Source organism: Diabrotica undecimpunctata, chromosome 6, assembly GCF_040954645.1.
Source record: "Diabrotica undecimpunctata isolate CICGRU chromosome 6, icDiaUnde3, whole genome shotgun sequence".
Taxonomy (NCBI): domain Eukaryota; kingdom Metazoa; phylum Arthropoda; class Insecta; order Coleoptera; family Chrysomelidae; genus Diabrotica; species Diabrotica undecimpunctata.
The window spans coordinates 123,644,236-123,664,236 of NC_092808.1; the positions used below are offsets into that span (position 1 = coordinate 123,644,236).

The 20,001-nt window shown below is 33.6% G+C and overlaps 1 protein-coding gene across 1 annotated transcript in view; it reads left to right on the plus strand.

Annotated features, from left to right (window-relative positions):
- Positions 1 to 20,001, plus strand: part of LOC140443808 (arylsulfatase I) — a 67,829-nt gene that overhangs the window by 23,485 nt on the left and 24,343 nt on the right. The window contains exons 3-4 of the mRNA XM_072535265.1: positions 6,963 to 7,299; positions 17,105 to 17,404. Of these exons, the coding sequence (XP_072391366.1) occupies positions 6,963 to 7,299; positions 17,105 to 17,404 (637 nt within the window). The remainder of the gene's footprint in view (positions 1 to 6,962; positions 7,300 to 17,104; positions 17,405 to 20,001) is intronic.

The window sequence follows — 20,001 nt, forward strand, 5'->3', positions numbered from 1 at the left end:
TTTTGGCTGCATAGCATATGCCAGAGTACCAGATGCTTTGAGAAAGAAACTTGACGATAAAATAGTGATGTGCCGATTTATTGGTTATACAGAAAATAGTTACAAGTTATGGCAAGAACAAGAAAACAAGTTAATTCACAGTAGAAATGTAGTATTCGATGAAAATAATTTTATGAATAAAAAGGTAAAAGATCTGAGAAGAAACAGAGAAAAAGAAGATGAAGAAAATTATGATATACAAGAAAATAAAATCGAAGAAAGAGGAATACAAACTGAAGCTGGAGATGAAGACAGAAAGTCTGATAGTGAAGAAGACAAAGAAGAAGATAATAAAAAGGATAATGAAGGAGTGCCTTCTGGAAGTACCCAAAATGGCAGACCACGAAGAGTAAGAAAATTACCTGGAAAATATGACATTTATGAATTAGATGCAGCAAAGTGTGATGAAGAATTAGATATAAGCTGTTTGGCACTACTTAGTCAACTAACAAATGCACCGAAGTCTTACTCAGAAGCAAAAGAAAGTTCAGAATGGAGCTCATGGAAACAGGCAATTGAAGATGAGTTGGATGCACTGAAAAATAATAATACTTGGGAATTAGTTGAGAAGACATGTAATCAAAAGGTAATTAGTAATAGGTGGGTTTTTGTTAAAGGAAAATGATGTTGGTAAGCCTGTTTATAAAGCCCGATTAGTTGCATGAGGCTTTGAACAAAGTCATTTTAATGATTTTTCACAAATACATGCTCCTGTAGCAAAGTTGTCTACATTAAGAATAATATTGTCTATCTGTAATCATTATAATTTACTATTGTTACAATTAGATGTGAAAAATGCTTTCCTGAATAGTTCTCTGAAAGAAAGAACCTTTATGAAAATACCTGAAGGTCTTAGAGTTTCGAAAAATGATCAAAATAAAGTATGTTTATTGAATAGGGCAATATATGGTCTCAAGCAATCCCCAAAGGCATGGAATGAGAAATTTAATGAATTTATGCTACTGTTAAATTTTAAACGTTCAAAAACAGACTACTGTTTATATAGTTTTATTAATAAGGATATAAGATGTTACTTGCTGCTTTATGTAGATGACATTTTGATGGCTTGTAATAATGATGTATTTTTGAATTATTTGAAAACAAAATTGTGTGAATCTTTTAAAATGAATAAAATAAGCAGTCAGTTTAACTTTTTGGGAATAAGAATTGACAGAGATTTTAAAAATAGGATCATAACTCTTGACCAAATACCTGCAATTGAAAATCTTGTCAAACGATATAATGTTGAAGACAGTAAAAATTTTAAAACACCAATTGAAAAGAATTTGAATTTACTGAGAAATACTGATTGTAATCTTAGTACCAATTTACCATACAAAGAACTGTTAGGTAGTCTTATGTATATAATGATGGGTACTAGACCTGATATTTGTTTCAGCATTAGTTATTTTGGGAGATTTCAAGATAGTGCTACTAATGAACATTTTAAGCATTTGTTAAGAGTACTGAAATATTTCAAATCTACTATTAATTTTAGGTTGTATTTTTATCATTTTAGAAGATACTTCTTGTTTTGATTTAGTTGGTTATACTGATGCTGATTGGGCTAATGACATAAATGATAGAAAATCCATTAGTGGATATTGTTTTAAACTTTTTAATAATCTAATCTCATGGTCTTCCAAAAAGCAAAGTTTGGTAACTTTATCAAGTACAGAATCTGAGTTTGTGGCAGTATGTGCAGCTTCATGTGAATTAAGTTATATAAAAAACTTACTGTTGGATTTGGAAATTAAATTATTATTACCAAACACAATATTTGAAGACAATCAAAGTGCTATCAAACTGCTACAAAACTTTGAAAACAATAAAAGGTGTAAACACATTGAAGTAAAATTACATTTTGTTTTGGATCTGGTAGCACAGGGTATTATGAAGGTTGAATATATTTGTTCAAATGAGCAACTTGGAGATATATTTACAAAGTCTGTGCTATGAGAAATTTAATTATTTTGTAAATAAGTTAGGTTTGAGGGTTTAAATTTAGTTTTGTATACTAACAGGTTTGAGGGAGGGTGTTAAATAAATACTCGTGAATAAGGAACAAACCTGTCTATGGATGACAGCACGATTGATGCATGTTAATGTCAACGGTTTTCAAGATGGAATTGTAATGTAACCACTTTTAATTATGTTTTTATGTATCACGTTTATTTGAGTTAGTATTACAATAAAATATCAACACATTCTTTTATTTTCTATTCATCAATATAACAGAAGGAACCAAAAAACTGTCTAATTTTTATTTTGCCCTCCACAAGAGTCGCAAAATATTATCAAATTTTTAAACCTGAGATGACAGTACGTTATACACAAAGTGATGAATCATCTAACACACATCATCAGCCCCCTTTTTTGCTACCGATTCGTCTTAAGTATAGAAAACAGACATAGAATCGGCCAATACATATACGATTAAGTTAATAAAATTAAGTTGCCGTTTAAAGTAGACATCCTTTAAGGTCACATTAGGAGTTAATAAATTTTTGTGGAAGTCTATAATCATGGCTTTGGAGATTTGGATTTTATATTCAGCTGGCATCTAATTTCCGCTTTTATAGTGTCACAGTAGCTACAGGTGTCTTTTCTAAAAAAACCGAATGCAATATTAAACTTTGTTTCAAGAATTTCTCGAAACTTGTCATACGATAATTTATTTTTGGAATTTTTTTTTAAGTTCGTAGTATGTAACTTAATTATGTTGAGTTTTTCAGGGAGATAAATTTTCTTACTCTTTTCCGGGAGTAATGCAATTTTCTTCCTTTCAAGGTACCTATAAATTCTGTCACTTTGACTATAATATCTTCAAAATTTTGTGTTTCCTATTTCTGTGTTTTCCTCTAGCGTATAATCGTACAGTGCCAGTTGAGGCCAGTGATTCTCGAATTATTTGCACTCGGGAAGCAGAAATTCCACGAATGAATACGAATGCATTGAAACATACTTGCACATCACGAAAGTCTCCATCAGGGCCAGTCCTAGCACGATAGGAATAAGAAGCAAGATCAGGTGTCCCTGTACTCACTTGAATTCGTCGACGCATAACTGGGAGAACGGTTATTAGACCACTTAAATACCGATTCTGATCGTCGTAGTTAGCAAGTTCATTGAATTGAGTCAAAATGCGTCGCCTTTCGGCTTCATTGACGTTTCCAAACAACTAAAACGGTGGCGATTACAATCTGGCCCTATCTCATGAGTGGTGGCTCTCAGAAGTTTCATAACTCCACGAACATGTTTTTCTTCTTTTTTAGCAGTAGACCCCACATCTACATCGCTACAATCGCTACCACTACTTTCCATTTTAATCAGTATATACAGTGTGACCCATTTAGATTGGAAACACCTCTATAAAATTTGAAGTTGTTAACCGATTTTAACCAAATTTTTTTTTAATGTCATGTAATAAAAGGTCTATTGCGGGACAAAATATGAAATATTTAGTTAAATTTTCAGGGCAGTCTATGATACTTTTTCTTCGTCGAAAATGGAGAATTTGTATTAGCGATTTTTTTATTAAAAAAATTTCTACGCCACTGGATTTACAGTGACTTCAAATAGCTATGACAAAAATTTCATTAAAATATATTTATTAATAACGAAGTTATGACAACTTAAAATTTTAAAACTCACTAAGCTGCGAGTCAAAAAAGAACACCCTGTATCAACAGATAACCATAAAACTAATTATTTTTCAAATAATTTTAATAATAAACCACTACTAGACAAAAAAATGTTTAAAATAGCATAAAAATTTAATGTAAGTAACGCACTTACATTATTATTAACTTTACATGCTACAACTTAAATCTCAGTTGCCATGACAACGATATTACTGTTTGATATTATTTGTGTCATACAAATTTCAGTGCTAGCATAAATTTATGCATAATATCTGCAACAATATTAACTTCAAATTCTTTTAATAATATTTTGTGTCATGGCTGCAAGATTAAGTTTGAGAGAAAAAATTGAAATTATACGTCTTTTGGGAGATAACGATAGAAGTGTTAGGGAAGTTTGTACAATATTTAATAACAGACATGTGGATCGTCCTAATATTAGCTGCGGTACGGTAAACAAAATTAATAGAATATTTAATGAATATGGTGCAGTATCAAAACTAATTTTAAAAAATAACCCGTTACAAAGAAGAAGAGGAAATGATAAAATCATTTTAGATCATTTCAGAAATAACCCTAACGCCAGTTTAAGGAATGCCAGTTTATATTTGAATGTGCCTCGAGAGAGTATTCGACGATGTCTTAAGGTAAATAATATTAAACCTTACAAACCAAAATTCTTACACACATTCCAAGAAGGCGACGAAGCAAAACGTTTAGAATATTGTTTATGGGCCCAAGGGGAATATTTAAACAATATAAATTTTCTAAAAAACGCGTTGTTTACCGACGAAGCCACTTTCACTACAAATGGAGTAGTATCATCACAGAATTGTCGCTATTGGACAGCAGATAATCCCCATTGGGTAATAAACTGTAAAAGCCAGTATTCTCAAAAAATCAATGTCTGGTGTGGTATACTGAACGAGCGAGTTATTGGTCCTTTCTTTTTTGAAGAAAACTTGAACTCACGGAACTTTTTAGAATTTTTAAACACCGACTTGTGGGATGCTATTCATGAGCTCCCAATTAATGAACGATTAAATTTGTATATCCAGTTAGATGGGTGTTCTGTTCATTACGCCAGAACCGTGATGCAATGGTTAAATGAAAATTTTCCGAACCGTTGGATAGGCCGGGGTAGTCCGTTGATAGATTGGCCACCCAGATCTCCAGATCTCACAATTTTAGACTTCTTTCTCTGGGGAGTTATCAAACAAAAAGTTTGCCAAACCCGTGCAAGAGACGAAAACGAACTTCGTGCAAGTATTCGACAGGCATGTGCAGAAATTACTCCCCAACAACTAAGAAATGTAATTAGAAATATTCATAAACACTACGACAAATGTATCCAATTAGATGGTGGATTGGTAGAGGCAACTAGGATTAAACTAAAATTATGTTTCCATGTTTCTGTTAATACAGAGTGTTTTTTTAACGTTAATACAGAGTGTTTTTTCTTAGTGAGTTTTAAAATTTTAAGTTGTCATAAGTATGTTATTAATAAATATATCATAATGAAATTTTTGTCATAGTTATTTGAAGCCACTCTAAATCCAGTGGCGTAGAAATTTTTTTAATAAAAAAATCGCTAATACAAATTCTAGATTTTCGACAAAGAAAAAGTATCGTAGAATGCCCTGAAAATTTAACTAAATATTTCATATTTTGTCCCGCAATAGGCAGTAGTATTATATGACATTAAAAAAAAATTTGGTTAAAATCGGTTAACAACTTCAAATTTTATAGAGGTGTTTCCAATCTAAATGGGTCACACTGTATAATCAATACTTAACTATTGTTCAAATATAATCAATTTGCAAACTAGAACAAACCAACGAAGTCGCTAAACTAAGAAAGAGAATCACAGAAATGCTGCACTTGACCCGACCTGTTGAGACAGAGAGGGGGCGCCTTCAGACCCTGACATTTTTTCCCTCGCAGCGCGCCAACTATGATGGTTCTTCCACAGTACACCCGTACACCGTTCCATTTAACATTTGTAATAAAAGGATTGTAAAAGGATGTTTTTTCCTTTTTCTGCGTACCATCTGAAAGTAGTATGTATTCATCACTAGAAAACTTCGTCATCTCAATTTCGACCAAAAGTGAACTATGATTGTTTTCCTCCTGACTCCTCATGTGTTATATACAGTGAACAATGCCAGCATGGCGCCAAGGGGACAATTTGGCCCTTCCGACGAATACAGCCTTACACATGCTAAATAGAAGATCACAAAGAACAGATAAACAAATCCAACGAAATAATACACACTTTCATTTAAGTATGGCACAATTGCGTAAATTACAACATTAGTAAATTTTTTAGATTAGAATTTTTCTAAGTAGTTGCATTGTATTCGTTTAACCCTATCACGTGACATGTCGCGCAACCCTGTACGTTAAGGCGTTTAGCACTTGGCGCGTGAAAGAAGAAGAAGAATGGTGGCCATCTTTGTTTTTGATAAATTATTGTGTTTCATGCCGAGTCTCCTTTGAAACAAGCTATCATACGTCGGATAGGATTAAAAATTTATTTTTAAATATTTTTAAAATAAAAATTGTAAACTGTAACGCCCTCTCGTGTAGACTAGCGTCACCATCACGTCCAGCATGATCGTAAACTGTAACGCCACCTACGTCACACGTTCTCTCACTTGCACATATCGTGCATCCACCAAAAATGTACTTCTCTCTCTAACACCAATTCCCTATACTTGTAGTCAGACGAACCTTACTCATCTACTACTTTACTAATGCTTGTATTTTAAGAACGATTACGTAAATTACAATCGCAAGAGGCACTAGCTGAACGAAATCAACAACGTCGATTGAAACAAAGACAAATGCGACGCCAGTTCTTAGTTAACACACACAAAGCAAATGACGGACAACGCCGACAAGTATGAGCCAGATATTGAATATTACGTTTAAATTCATTCGAAAGTGACGATTAGTGTTCTGTACAAGAAATGTCCCCATTCTTATGCGCTTATATTCAAAAATTTGTCAGGAATGTTGTGCGTCAAGAAAAGTACAACTACTAGAAATTTAAACGCCAACTGAACCATTGAACGGCTTACTTATTGGTACGCATCCAGATTTTCAAACCTGTTTCTGAAGTCCACTGGAACAATTAAGTCATTTTTGAAATGACATCGTTGAGGGCAACAGAAATAGTCCATAATAATGTGGCAAATGATCAAAAATTAATTACTGTTTTCTTGTTATTTTGTAGTGCAAAACACTTAAATTATTAATGACACTTTTTGTTGCTAGGGATGGAACGATGTGGGTTTTCATGGATCTGGTCAAATTCCAACTCCCAACATAGACGCGCTAGCCTATTCAGGCCTTATTTTACAAAATTACTACGTAAATCCTATATGTACTCCTTCCCGAAGTGCCTTAATGACTGGAAAGCATCCGATACATACGGGTATGCAACATACAGTTTTGTACGGAGCAGAAGCTCGTGGATTACCTCTTACCGAGAAACTTCTACCTCAATATTTAGAAGAATTAGGATATGAAAATCATATTGTTGGAAAATGGCACCTTGGATCATATAAACTAGAGTATACACCAATGTTTAGAGGATTTAAATCACATCTTGGTAATTATTACCAGCTTATATTTTTTGTTTGTTTCTAATACATTGTACTTAATTAAAATTGAAAATTAAATATTTTATTAAATTTAACTGTTCGATGAATATCTACAGTGTGTAAAAGCCAATTGGAATAAATTCATTATTTAGGTTACTGTACATATTTATAAAAAATCCCGAAACACGTCAAATTTAAATTATAACTTGACATTCTTTAACGTGAAAATGCAACCCCTACCTTCAACCCCCTTAGAATGACAGGTACAACCCCTAATTTTTAAAATAGGAAGTATATGCTTGTGATATATCCGTTTGAAAGGTCTTTTCATTCTCCATTCAAAAATGTTGTCGCTTTCAAGTTTATTAAGATTAATTAAGATAAAATAAATTAAAATCATGTGGTTACAATACAATCAAAACCTAAAATGTAATGAAAAACGTAATAAAATGTAGAACACGAAAAAGAACTATGAATGTTAATGAAGTAGATGTTTAAAATGTTCTCCGCGAACGTCTTGGCAACATCCTAATCTCAAATAAAACTGTCTTCTAACATTATTTAACATAACAGGCGTGATCTACCTAATCGCAGGCGTTTTTCGTTCTTTTAAGTCATTTAAGTCAGAAGGTTTAGTTTTGTACACATAGCTCTTCACATATCCCCATAAAAAGAAATCTAATAATGTAAGATCAGGTGATCGCGCTGGCCATTCAATCGATCCTCGCCTCCCTATCCACGGATTGGGAAATATTGTATCGAGGGACTGCCGGACATTAAGTTGATAATGTGGTGGTGCTCCATCCTGCTGAAACCATATCGTATTCGCTGGAACTTGAGGGTTTCCTGGATCAGGATATAAATTTGCCAACGTTGGAATGACATCATTTTGAAGTAGTGCCAAATAATTGTTGCCATTCAAGTTGCCCTCAATAAAAAAGGGACCAATGATATTGTTTCCCATAATCCCTGCCCAAACATTAACCTTTTGAGGGTATTGAGTGTGTTCTTCTCTCATCCAGTGAGGATTTTCCGTGGCCCAGTAGCGGCAATTTTGCCGATTAGCATGACCGTTAAGTGAAAAAGTACACTCATCAGAAAACATAACGTCTTCTAATTGGATAATATTGTTATCTAACATGTCCATCATTTGCTCACAAAAAAAAAGTTCTCCTATCAAAATCGTCTTCCATGAGCTCCTGAGTAGGTATCATCTTATAGAGATGCAATTTATTTTCTTTTAATATGTTTACTATCGATGTATGGCTAGCATTGAATGTAGTGGATGCCTGTCTACTCGATGTATGTGGATTTTCCTGAAACTCAAGCAACACATCTAATTTGAGTTCATCACTCAGTGCATTGGCAGCTGCTTTTTTTATCTGCCTTACATGACCAAACTCGCGAAACTGCTTCTCTATTTTACTTATTGTTCCTTGGGATATAGGCGGTAAATTAGTAAATTTCTCATGAAATAGGCAAGTTACTTCCTGTTGTGTTCGGGTGTTATCTCCGTAAGCAATCATTTGTAAAACTGTTATTTTATGCATTTTCGTTAATCTAACCATTTTTCAGAATTGAATTGAACGAACTTTTTACTTAAATTAAAATACTGACAACTTAAATAAAACAATTTACTAATGCGTGTTAAAATAACGTTGCCACGTATTTTATCTTAATTAATCTTAATAAATTTGAAAGCGACAACATTTTTGAATGGAGAATGAAAAGACCTTTCAAACGATATATCACAAGCCTATACTTCCTATTTTAAAAATTGGGGGTTGTACCTGTCATTCTAAGGGGGTTAAAGGTAGGGGTTGCATTTTCACGTTAAAGAATGTCAAGCTATAATTTAAATTTGACTTGTTTCGGGATTTTTTATAAATATGTACAGTAACCTAAATAATAAATTTATTCCATTTGGCTTTTACACACTGTATATCGGTTCTTGCATAATGTGTCTTATTTTTAAGATATATTTTAATTTTTTATACTTATGGTAACAATTAATATTTTTTCGTCATTCGTAATACAGTAATAACATTAACTTCTTTTATACAACATATTTGCAACATTTGTTAATAGATTCATATTTAAATAATCTTAATTTTTTTTTACTTAATAGCCCAGTAGATGAACGTAAAATACGGCGATATCGCGTAATTTTCCGTGTCACCACCGAATTGCATGAAAATTTTCATTTAGGCTCTACTTATCCTCCACTTTACTTTATAATTGTAAATGTATTGTTTAATGTCATCTTCTTTAAGTTCCATCTTCTATCGAAGGTTGGAAATAATCATGGGTAGAGGACCCTGTTGACTGCCGCTCTAAATATTTCTGCACTACAGCATTCAAACCATTCCCTCAAGTTCTTAAACTACGATATTCTTCGTCTTTCCATATTTCGCTTTCCTCGAATTTTGCCTTGCATAATAAATTGCAATAACGAGTATCTTTTACCTCTTATCACATGGCTTAAGTACTTAGGTTTTGTTTTTTTGATAGTCAATATTATTTCAGCTTCATTTCCTATTCTTCTGGTAACTTCTGCCTTTTATATTCTTTGTGTCCACGATATTCGTAGAATTCTACTGTAACACCAAAATTCAAAGGCGGCCTCCATACATCAATAACATATCTACGTATGTATTAGGTGTGCGTAGAAATGGTATTTTTGTTACTTTGTGAATTTAAAATATTTCAAGATTTTAATTAAAACTTCAATGTTTGGAAAGGATCGAGAATATCCACTGCAAGTCGTTCTCTTGATTTAGGGCCTTTTCTACTGTTACATAAATCGCATTTCTTATACCAATATTTTACATCTCGGCGACAATTGACGCAATAAAATCTGTCTCGAAAAGGTACGCGTGCGAACCGCTCGATACAAATTATTGTCAATATTATACGTCATCTTCATTTTCAAGATCTCTTTATTTGTAAAACTCTGGTTTAAACAATTTTCAATTATTTTGTTTGCTAAAAGTTTTGTTACAAACTTTGACATTTCTCATAAAATATTTGTTAATTTGAACCCTTAATGTTATTAATTAACGTAACAGTGATTTTTTTAAATAAAGTGAGCTATATTGGCTCCTAAGGGTCGTAGAACCTTTTTTCTTTTTCAAAAAGTTGTGTTTTTTCCAGTTTCGGAATATTCCTTTGCCATTTAATTTGAACTAAATTCTACTGAGTTATTGTAATTGTTTACTAGATTAAAAAGTGTTATTTATGATTAAATCATTTTGTGTACATAAATGTCATTGTTATAAACATTTTTTTCCATAAGTTAATAGTATACTTAATCTTAATAAAGAAAGCAAGCCCTAGATTATTGAAATCCATTCAATCAAATTATCCAGCCTTAGAAATTAGATCTTTTTTCAAAAAGTCTAGTCTAATCTAGTCCATCTTTTGAACACAATTCAAGCACATTAAGACCTTCAAGTTTAGGTAGATTTAAAAAAAGATTTAAGATTTTAATAAATAATAAAACAGTTATTAACAATATATAGAAACAGTAATTTTCTTGTTCATTTTGCAATAACCCTTTTGTTTATTAATTAACCAATTTTAATTCAGCATATCTGATTTCATTATTGTTCTGAAGCTATTTTCTTGTGGCATCTTAAAATAATTACTATTTTCATGGGAATAATAATAATTTTAATAATAGCCTCCAGTCGAAACTACCTGGATCAGATGCTGAAAACTGTGGAAACATTCCCAAATGATATCAGTATGCACTTTGCACTAGACAAGTGCCGTATTCAGTCAGAGGAAAGTAGAGTCTAAGGAAAGATTTAGCCCGGAGATTTCGATTTGCAAGATAGCCAAAACATCAAGGCAATGGGTGAAAATAATATATACAAATATCTCGGAGTAAAGCGAGCACGAAAAATCGACCATAAACAAATAAAAACCGAATTAACTTCTGAGTTTGTGCGAAGAGTAAGACAGTCAAATCGGTCATATTTTAATAGTAAAAATCTGTTTAAGGCATTAAATACGTACTCCTGTTCCGCGCTTAGCTACTCATTTGGTATTATAAAATGGTCAAAAACGGATATAGAGAGTCTTCAGCGGAAAGTAAGAACACTTTCCACAAATAGAAATATCACCATCCACGCAGTGCAATAGAAAGAACAACATTATCGCGATATCAAGGAGGAAGAGGACTTATGGACATAGGTGAGCAACTGAATAAACAGGTTGCTAATTTAAGAACTTATTTTCAGGTGCAGACTGAGACTAAGCAAGAAAAAATACGCACCTGGATGAATAAACCTCTGCATGATCGACATATCAATGATATCAGCCAAGAATATGTCAACAATACAGCGTCGAACTATTGGTTGACATTAGGAAAGATGTTTCCCAAGACTGAGTGTTTCCTACTTGCCAGTCAGGATCAGGTTATTCCAACGAAAAATCACCTGAACTATATTGTCAAAGATCCTCAAGTTCAAAACGAGAAATTCCGATATAGATGTCAAGCCCTAGAAACCATCCAACATCTTACCGAAGGCTGCCAGGCGTTTAAACTTCTATAAACCGATCATCTTCTTTATTATGAATACGCCGTTACCATAATGCTTAAAAACGACAACTATAAGCTGTACTGGGACCACACTATTCTCACAGACCAACCAGTGGCACATAATAGACTGGATCTCATATCTCATACTAGTTCTCGAAATACAAATAAGACGACAGTGAAGAATGGAAAGTACCAAGACAGTAGCTATTATTCTATTCACTACTGGTGTTATTCCAAAAAACCCACTAGAAAACATAAAACAGCTAGGTCTAAGTGAACACCTGTATAAGACCATGCAGAAAACTGTGCTACTCTCGACGTCCAGATGCGAATGACAATTTTTGGGAAATACTCCAACGTACCAAGTCACCTAGGGCTCGACAATACAGAAAAAATCCCACCACAGCTTAATCCTTTTAATACCATAGGTATCTGGGATGAGTGAATTTTCTCCTTAGAGGGAGTGTGAGCCGTATGGCTAAATCTGGAATTTAATAATAATAATGTTTGTAAAAGAAAGGAAAGTTAAATTTTGATTTCACTTATAGTGCCTCTGTATATTCGCTTATACGTATGTCATCCTAGCAGGAATAATCAGAGCGACTGGTACAGCAGCTTCAAATGTGAAAACAAATCTTTTCCGTCAAAAGAAGCAACAATAAAATGGCTATAATAAAATTTGATTTCACGTTCAGAGCTTCTATACCAGTCGCTCTGATGATTCCTGCGAGTATGAAATACGTATAAGCGAATATACAGTGAAATCAAAATTTAACTGTATTTCTTTTATTTCGGTTTACTCTTTATGAGTACAAGAAACCAATTCCTCAAAGATTTTTGCTTAGATGAGGAGATATGTTGTGCGATGCAACTTTTAGATCCTCCATATCTCTCTTACATCATTAGCATCGTCTGTTTTGCCTTGCAAATTTATAGAAGGTACAGATTAAAGCAAAAATTGAACTTTGGTTTCGTTAATAGAAATAATCGGATTTCTACTTTTAAGATTTAAAATGTTTGTATTTTGAAAACGATTTCCGAAGTGGAAAATGAAATGTTAATAAACTTATTTTAAACTTCAATTGCGGCTTATTTCCATTATAATAGTAATTACCTCATTATATGTATCTTTTTGCTGAAAACGTTTTCTGGTGGAGTTAAATATCTAAATGAACAAGTTTTTAAGTTATGAACTCAATAATGAGTTTGACGTTAGGATTGTTTATTTAAAAATAGTTTTACTCAAAAATTAATGAATCCTAGATGAGTGTCTCTTTGTAATATCTAATATCTAATACTAAAAATTTTACCTGTCAAACCAATCTATACAGTTGTGTTGAATAAAAACCTAACTTAGTTGGCCTATATTAGGATCTTTAAAAATGAGGATAACGTATTAACTACAATTTGTATCGAGTGGTTCGCGCGCGTATCTTTTCGCTGCGAGCCGATCTTGCGCCTCAGTGCGAGCTATAAAAATGTCGATATCTTCACCAAAAATAAACCTATGAACATTTTTTCAAGCTTTAAATGTTGCTTTTGACTTCTTCTAATATTACTGTTAATTTAAATATAGATGTTTATTACTTAAATTTGCTTAAAACCTTTATAAACAAAATAATTTACAGTTTTTTAAAGAAAATTAGAACTTTATATGCGTATACCTTTAACGAAAATAAAGATAAAGTAATTTAACATATTTTGTTTGCAACTTTATAAATTGAAGACTACAGGGAAAAAACCAGATATGTCAAAATTTCATAAAACCGAGAAAAACGCATATTTAACTTTGAAGACCATAATGTGTCTTACATTGAAACGTATAATAAAACTCGGGAGTCAAAATTGCTCCATAAAAACACATGAACGGCATTGCATTTTTATTCCGAAAAATGTGTTACACTCTTTAAAAATCCAGGAAATTCTTGTCAACCGCAATTTGTCCATTGAAAGAACCAGCTTAGTCATCTGAAACAGAAAATTGTCAATGCTTTCAATAATGAAAATAGGTTTCATTTTGATTAGTATTTTTATTGTGAATGATAGGTAATAATAAATACAGCAAAACCTGTCAATAACGGTCACTAAAAATGACAGAACTATTGGCCGATATAAAAAGGTGGCCGCTAATACCAGGTTTTGTAGTCCACAAATTTTGGTTTGGGGAACTTTGAAACTAGCCGGCTAGTACAAGCGGCCGGTTTTGACAGGTGGCCGTTAACACAGGTTTTACTGTAACATGGCTCGTTAAAGATCCCTACCTCTGGTTGGAACACCAGGGCATTCTCAAAATTTTCCGTTGGTGGAAGCGTGCTCCGGGCGTCCGTGTTTAGCTTTAATCGCAGAAGTAGATCGACGCCGACGTTAAATAAAGAAATAAAAAAAGAGTAATTATAATAATAATAATTTACCTGTTACGACTAATTATAAGGTAAGACGGAGAAAAAGTCCACAGCTGCAGGACCACAGAATCTCATAAGGCTCATTAAATTGCTGTGCTTGGCTTTTGAAATTGCGAGGGGTCCTGAAACAACATACAGGGAATAATATTATAATTTTTTGTGATACCTTATACCTTACCTGAGTAGACTGGTAATGGTAATTCAAATTCTCCATTCTTTAACTCCGTAGTTGTTAAGGTCATTCGTTTCTTCAAGATGCTTGAGAAGAATGGTCCATTGTAAGAAGATCGATGATTTATAAGTCGACTGTGCTCTGATATGGCAACAACCTCTTTCAAAACCTGAGTTTTGAAAGGGCATTTTGGAATATACTTTTTGTCCAAAAATGATTTCCAGTCCAAAACTATTTTTCGTTACTTCCACGACGATGAATGGAGACGGCTTTACGCGGGACCTCTTAATCATGTCTCTAAATTTTTTTGGTACTTCAAAAGGCATTTTTAGATTCCACAGTCCAACATTCTTATCACACTCTAAGTATGAATGTCCACGGATGGGATATGTAATTTTTATTTCACGAAGCCCATGGATTTTGTTGTTTACGATATAATGTATGAATCGGAATATTGTGAAATTAATGTGTGAATAATGCGAACTTTTTATACCTGCCTGTTTATATTTTTACAAGAAACAAAACGAGTCTTTCTTTTACGTTATGTTATATCAATGCATAAATGTCTTGTTGAACATTTAATCATTCAGAAAAATAATTATATTTGATATTCACAAATGTTTGTTCTTACAAAAAAACTTTCTATTATTGAAACACGCATTGTTTAATAATAATTTTTAAATCAATCCAACGCTATCGACCGTGAAACTTGTGACATACTGGTTGTTTCACTGGACGCATGGACAAAGTTGGTTTTTTCCCAGTACCCCGAAACTTTGAAGTGTAATTACTCATGACAAGACTACTTTTTGCCCTGTACGATAGCTGTAAAATGTGCTTCTCCGCGTGTTCTATACCATAGAATAGAAATCTGAAATTTGAAAAAAATTGACATGTCTGGTTTTTTCCCTGTAGTCTTCAATTATGCTTTAAAATAAGACTTTACAAAGCTTATGTCCATGCGTAGAAGCCGAGTTACGATCGAAAAAGATTCGAAAAATACTAATTTTGCAATCATTTTGCACTAATTTTATATCTCGAGTTTTAATTATTGGATTTAGGTTTACTAAACGCCATTTTCTTTTTTTTTTTTTTTTAATGAACAAATTTAATTTAAAAACAAAATATCTCTTTTAGTTTACGGGCTAGAGCTTTATAAACATTTAATTTGTTTATTATAACAATTTTTTGAGCATTCGGATCGAAATCCACCCTCGAATTAGTAATCAGCAGCCAAAATTGGCAAGCCCACGGTGACCTAATAGGCTCCTAGACTATTAAGACCACTATTAATGTTTAAAATATTTAATAGGATAACCATCCTTTTTGTATAGGATGTCTAAAAAGTACATAATAAAAATGTACTAAATTGGAAACAGAAATCGATCTGTTAAAGATATTTCCGAAGATAATATAATTAATGTATTTGGATGGGGGTAATATTTAAGATTCTCACATGTATAATTATATATATATATATATATATATATATATATATATATATATATATATATATAACGAGTTTATCCCTATCTTCCATTGCATCTTTTACTTCTTGTCTCCACGATCTTCTTGGTCTTCCCTTTTTCCCGCGGTTGGTGGGATAAACTGTAACATTCTCTTTGGCCATCGTTGATCATTTATCCTTTCTACATGGCCATACCATTTCAGCCTTTTGCTTTCTATAGTTTCCAGGACGTCAATGTCTATGCCCATACGCTCTCTGATTTCAGTATTCCTTACTCTATCTCTTCTAGTGAGTTGGCAACATCTTCTCCAATATTTCATTTCCATTGCTTTTATTTTGGATGCGTCATTTTTATTTATCACCCAAAGCTCTGAACCATATGTAGCAATGCTTTCTATGATACTTTTGTATATCCTAATTTTTGTGTTTCGGGTTATGTGGTTATTCTAAAGTATACTATTCAGTTGACGTATTGCTGAATTTCCTTGAACAATTCTAGTAGCTATTTCTTTTGTATTCCGACCATTGTTTATAATGTTTACACCTAGATATTTATAGCTATCAGTATTTTGAATTTGTTTGCTTCCTAGTTCTAAGTGCTTTCCTTCACCTCCCACTACTACGTACTCTGTTTTTGATGGATTAATTGATAAGCCCCACTTAGTATATTCTTCATCTATTTTTCGTAACATGTAGTGGATATCATCTTGATCTTCTGCAAGTATTACTTGGTCATCAGCAAAATGCAATATGTACAGTGTATGGTCTCCAATTTTAATACCCATAGGTTTACATTTTCTTTTCCAAATATCCAAAACCCCCTCCAAATAAATCTTAAAGAGTGTATTTGCAATGCAGCAGCCTTGGCGAAGTCCTTTGGTCACTTTTATCTTTTTTGTCACTTTTTGTCCAATCTTTATTACACTCGTCATATCATCGTACAACTCCCTTACAGCATTAATGTAAATCGGTGGAATATTCTTGTTTTCTAGCACCTGCCATAGCTTGGCTAATGGGACACTGTCATAAGCTTTTTGAAGATCAATAAGTACTGTTGTACTGTTGTCGATAGTAAGGGACCTTTGTTGCTAGCCATTTGTTATACTTATTCTTCTTCTTCCCCACAAGATCTTCTATTTCTTTATTCCACCATTCATTTCTATTTTTTTTTGCTACCCACATGTATAATTATTAATTTCTAAATGAGATATATTTTCATTTATAGGATTTTGGACTGGTCATCACGACTACAACGATCATACTGCAGTTGAAAATCCAGGATGGGGATTAGACATGCGAAGAAATTTATCAGTAGCTTATGATCTACATGGTAAATATTCCACCGACGTATTTACAGAAGAAGCTGTACGTATTATTAAAAATTACAGTTCGTCTAAACCTCTTTTCTTATACATTGCGCATGCTGCAGTTCATTCCGGAAATCCCTATAACCCAATTGTAGCGCCCGATGTATTAGCTAAAGATTTTACCAATATAGAAGATTATAACAGAAAAAGATTTGCAGGTATGTAATCAATTATTTTACTACGGTGTTGTATGTATGATATAATATCAACCTCACCTGCCCGTGCGATGATCTTGATTCTGGTCATCCGGTGCATCCTGCTAGATAACAAAAGAAACTCTGACGTCCAAGTAATTGCCGGTATAAGTAATCCCCCAACTTATTGAACAACGGCTTCAGGCGGATGAGTTGGTAAGTGGTAGGGCACTATTTTGTCCTGGGTATGAGAAATCAGCCCCAGAGGCGAATGAGCCACTAAATTAAAGATCCCTATGGATATCCCTGGAATAATTATATGTCGGACAAAAATTAAGCAAAGGCCCTCAGTTTCGAGTAGACCTTTGATGGTCCGAGGTTACTAAGAATCCTCCTGGTTCGACTTCAAGATATAGCGATATGGAACGTCAATAGTTTGTGTATCCCAGGAAAGTTACGTAACCTGCTCAAATAAATGTACTATTCAGTGTACTATTCCGGTAGCGACGCCACAGATAATTACCACCACAGGCATAGAGTTTCAATAGTGCTTGATAATAGAATTGAACTGTCCGTTATAGATTACATACCCGTTTCAAACAGTAAAAATAGTGAAGTTAGCAGGTTAAATCTGAAACTAAAGTTTTAGATTTCTACAAAGATATAAATGAAGCATTAAAGGTTACAAATAAAAACGATATTAATATCATAATTGGTGATTTTAACGCCAAAGGCGGTAAGGGTAGATGTGGTGATGCGGTAGGTGATTTCGATCTGGGTAATAAAAATTAACGAAAAGAGTTACTAATTGAATTTTGTGGAGAACATGATTTCGGCATAACCAATACCAATCATCTAATATAATCAGCTCCCACCATAAAGATTTTATACATGGTGAGAACCAGGGGACAGTCCAGGTCATATGATACGAGATCAAATTGATTGAATCTTAATACTGTATGCTATTTGATTGGATCTAATGCGCTTTTCGTTGCGCATCGCCCCACCTCTGGACAATATTAATAATTGCCATTGGGGGTTGTCCTGAAACTGTCCATATATCGTTGCTTTCAGAACAGATAAATATGCGACACCACCAGACAATGGTTCTCTTCAGTCTCAAAGCACAGCGTAAATCGTTGCCTGGCCAAGCACCCTCTACCATAGGGCTTTATGCCGTGGAGGGCTCATTTCGGGGCTCTGCTGTTTATAGCAAGTGCAACTTTTTATTTTATTTTCTCTTCACGGGCTTGTAGCCTCGAGAAATAAACTTCTTTTACTGGGATATGGTTATCTACGATAAATACTGTGTTTTTTAACATCTACCCTTACTTCACCGAAGAAGAAGTGGAAGACGATGGCTTGATGCCGGCATTCTCATTGAGAGAATGTAAATTTAAACTTTTTACATAAAGTACAACTTGTAAAGAATATATTAATAATAATAATAAAATTCAAATGTCAATATGGATACCAAGCCCAAGAATCCATCCAACATCTTAAGGGGTCTGCCAAGCGTTTGTTTGTACTAATTTTAAAGAACGCCATGACAGTAGAAAAGATTATCCACCAAGAACTATCTGACAAACTGGGACTTCTCCAAACCGATCATCCTCCTTGCTATCAATATGTCCCTAACAGAATACTTAAAAATGACAACTACAAGCTAAACTGGGACCGCACTGTTCTCACAGACCAATCAGTGGCACATAATAGACCAGATCTCATACTAGTTAATAAACTTACTAGGCAAACAATACTTACTAACACTAATAATTTACGTGTTAAATACAACGAAAAGATCGCCAAGTATAGAGATCTAGAAATACAAATCAGGAAACAATGGAGAGTGGAAAGTACCCAGACAGTACCTATTATTCTATCTAGTACTGAAGTTATTCCCAAAAACTTCCTAGCGAACATAAAACAGCTGGGTCTAAATAAACATATTTATAAGATCATGCAGAAAGCTGTACTCCTAGCGACGTTCAGATATGTACGAAAATTTTTGGGAGATACTCCAGCATACTAAGTCACCTAGGGCTCCATAACACGGAAAGAGTCCCACCAGAGCTCAATCCTTTTGATACCGTAGGTATCTGGGATGGGTGAATTTTCCCCTTACAGGGAGTGTGAGCCGTATGGCTTAATCTGAATAATAATAATAATAAATATAACTTGGAATAAATAAATACTTAATGGAAGTAGAACTAAATGGGAGATAAATCGAATCCTGAGACTTGACAAAGAGAACCAAAGTGCGGAAACTACTAGAAGAGCAAGACTAGCATGGGCAGGATTTGGAAAACTTAGTTGGATACTTAAGAACCGCAAAATACCCCAATACTTGAGGAGCAAAGTGTTCAACCATTGCATCCTTCCTATCATGACATATGGATGTCAAACCTGGACCCTAACCAGGGCAAACATGAATAAACTAGCCACAACAGAAAGAACAATGGAAAGAGCAATGTTAGGTATACGACTGTCAGATAAAAAGAGGAACGACTGGGTAAGATCCAAAACAAAACGATAGCAACAAAAATTGCCAAACTTAAATGGAGCTTCGCGAGCCACACTGCTAGACAAAAAGACCAACGTTGGAATAATACAATACAACA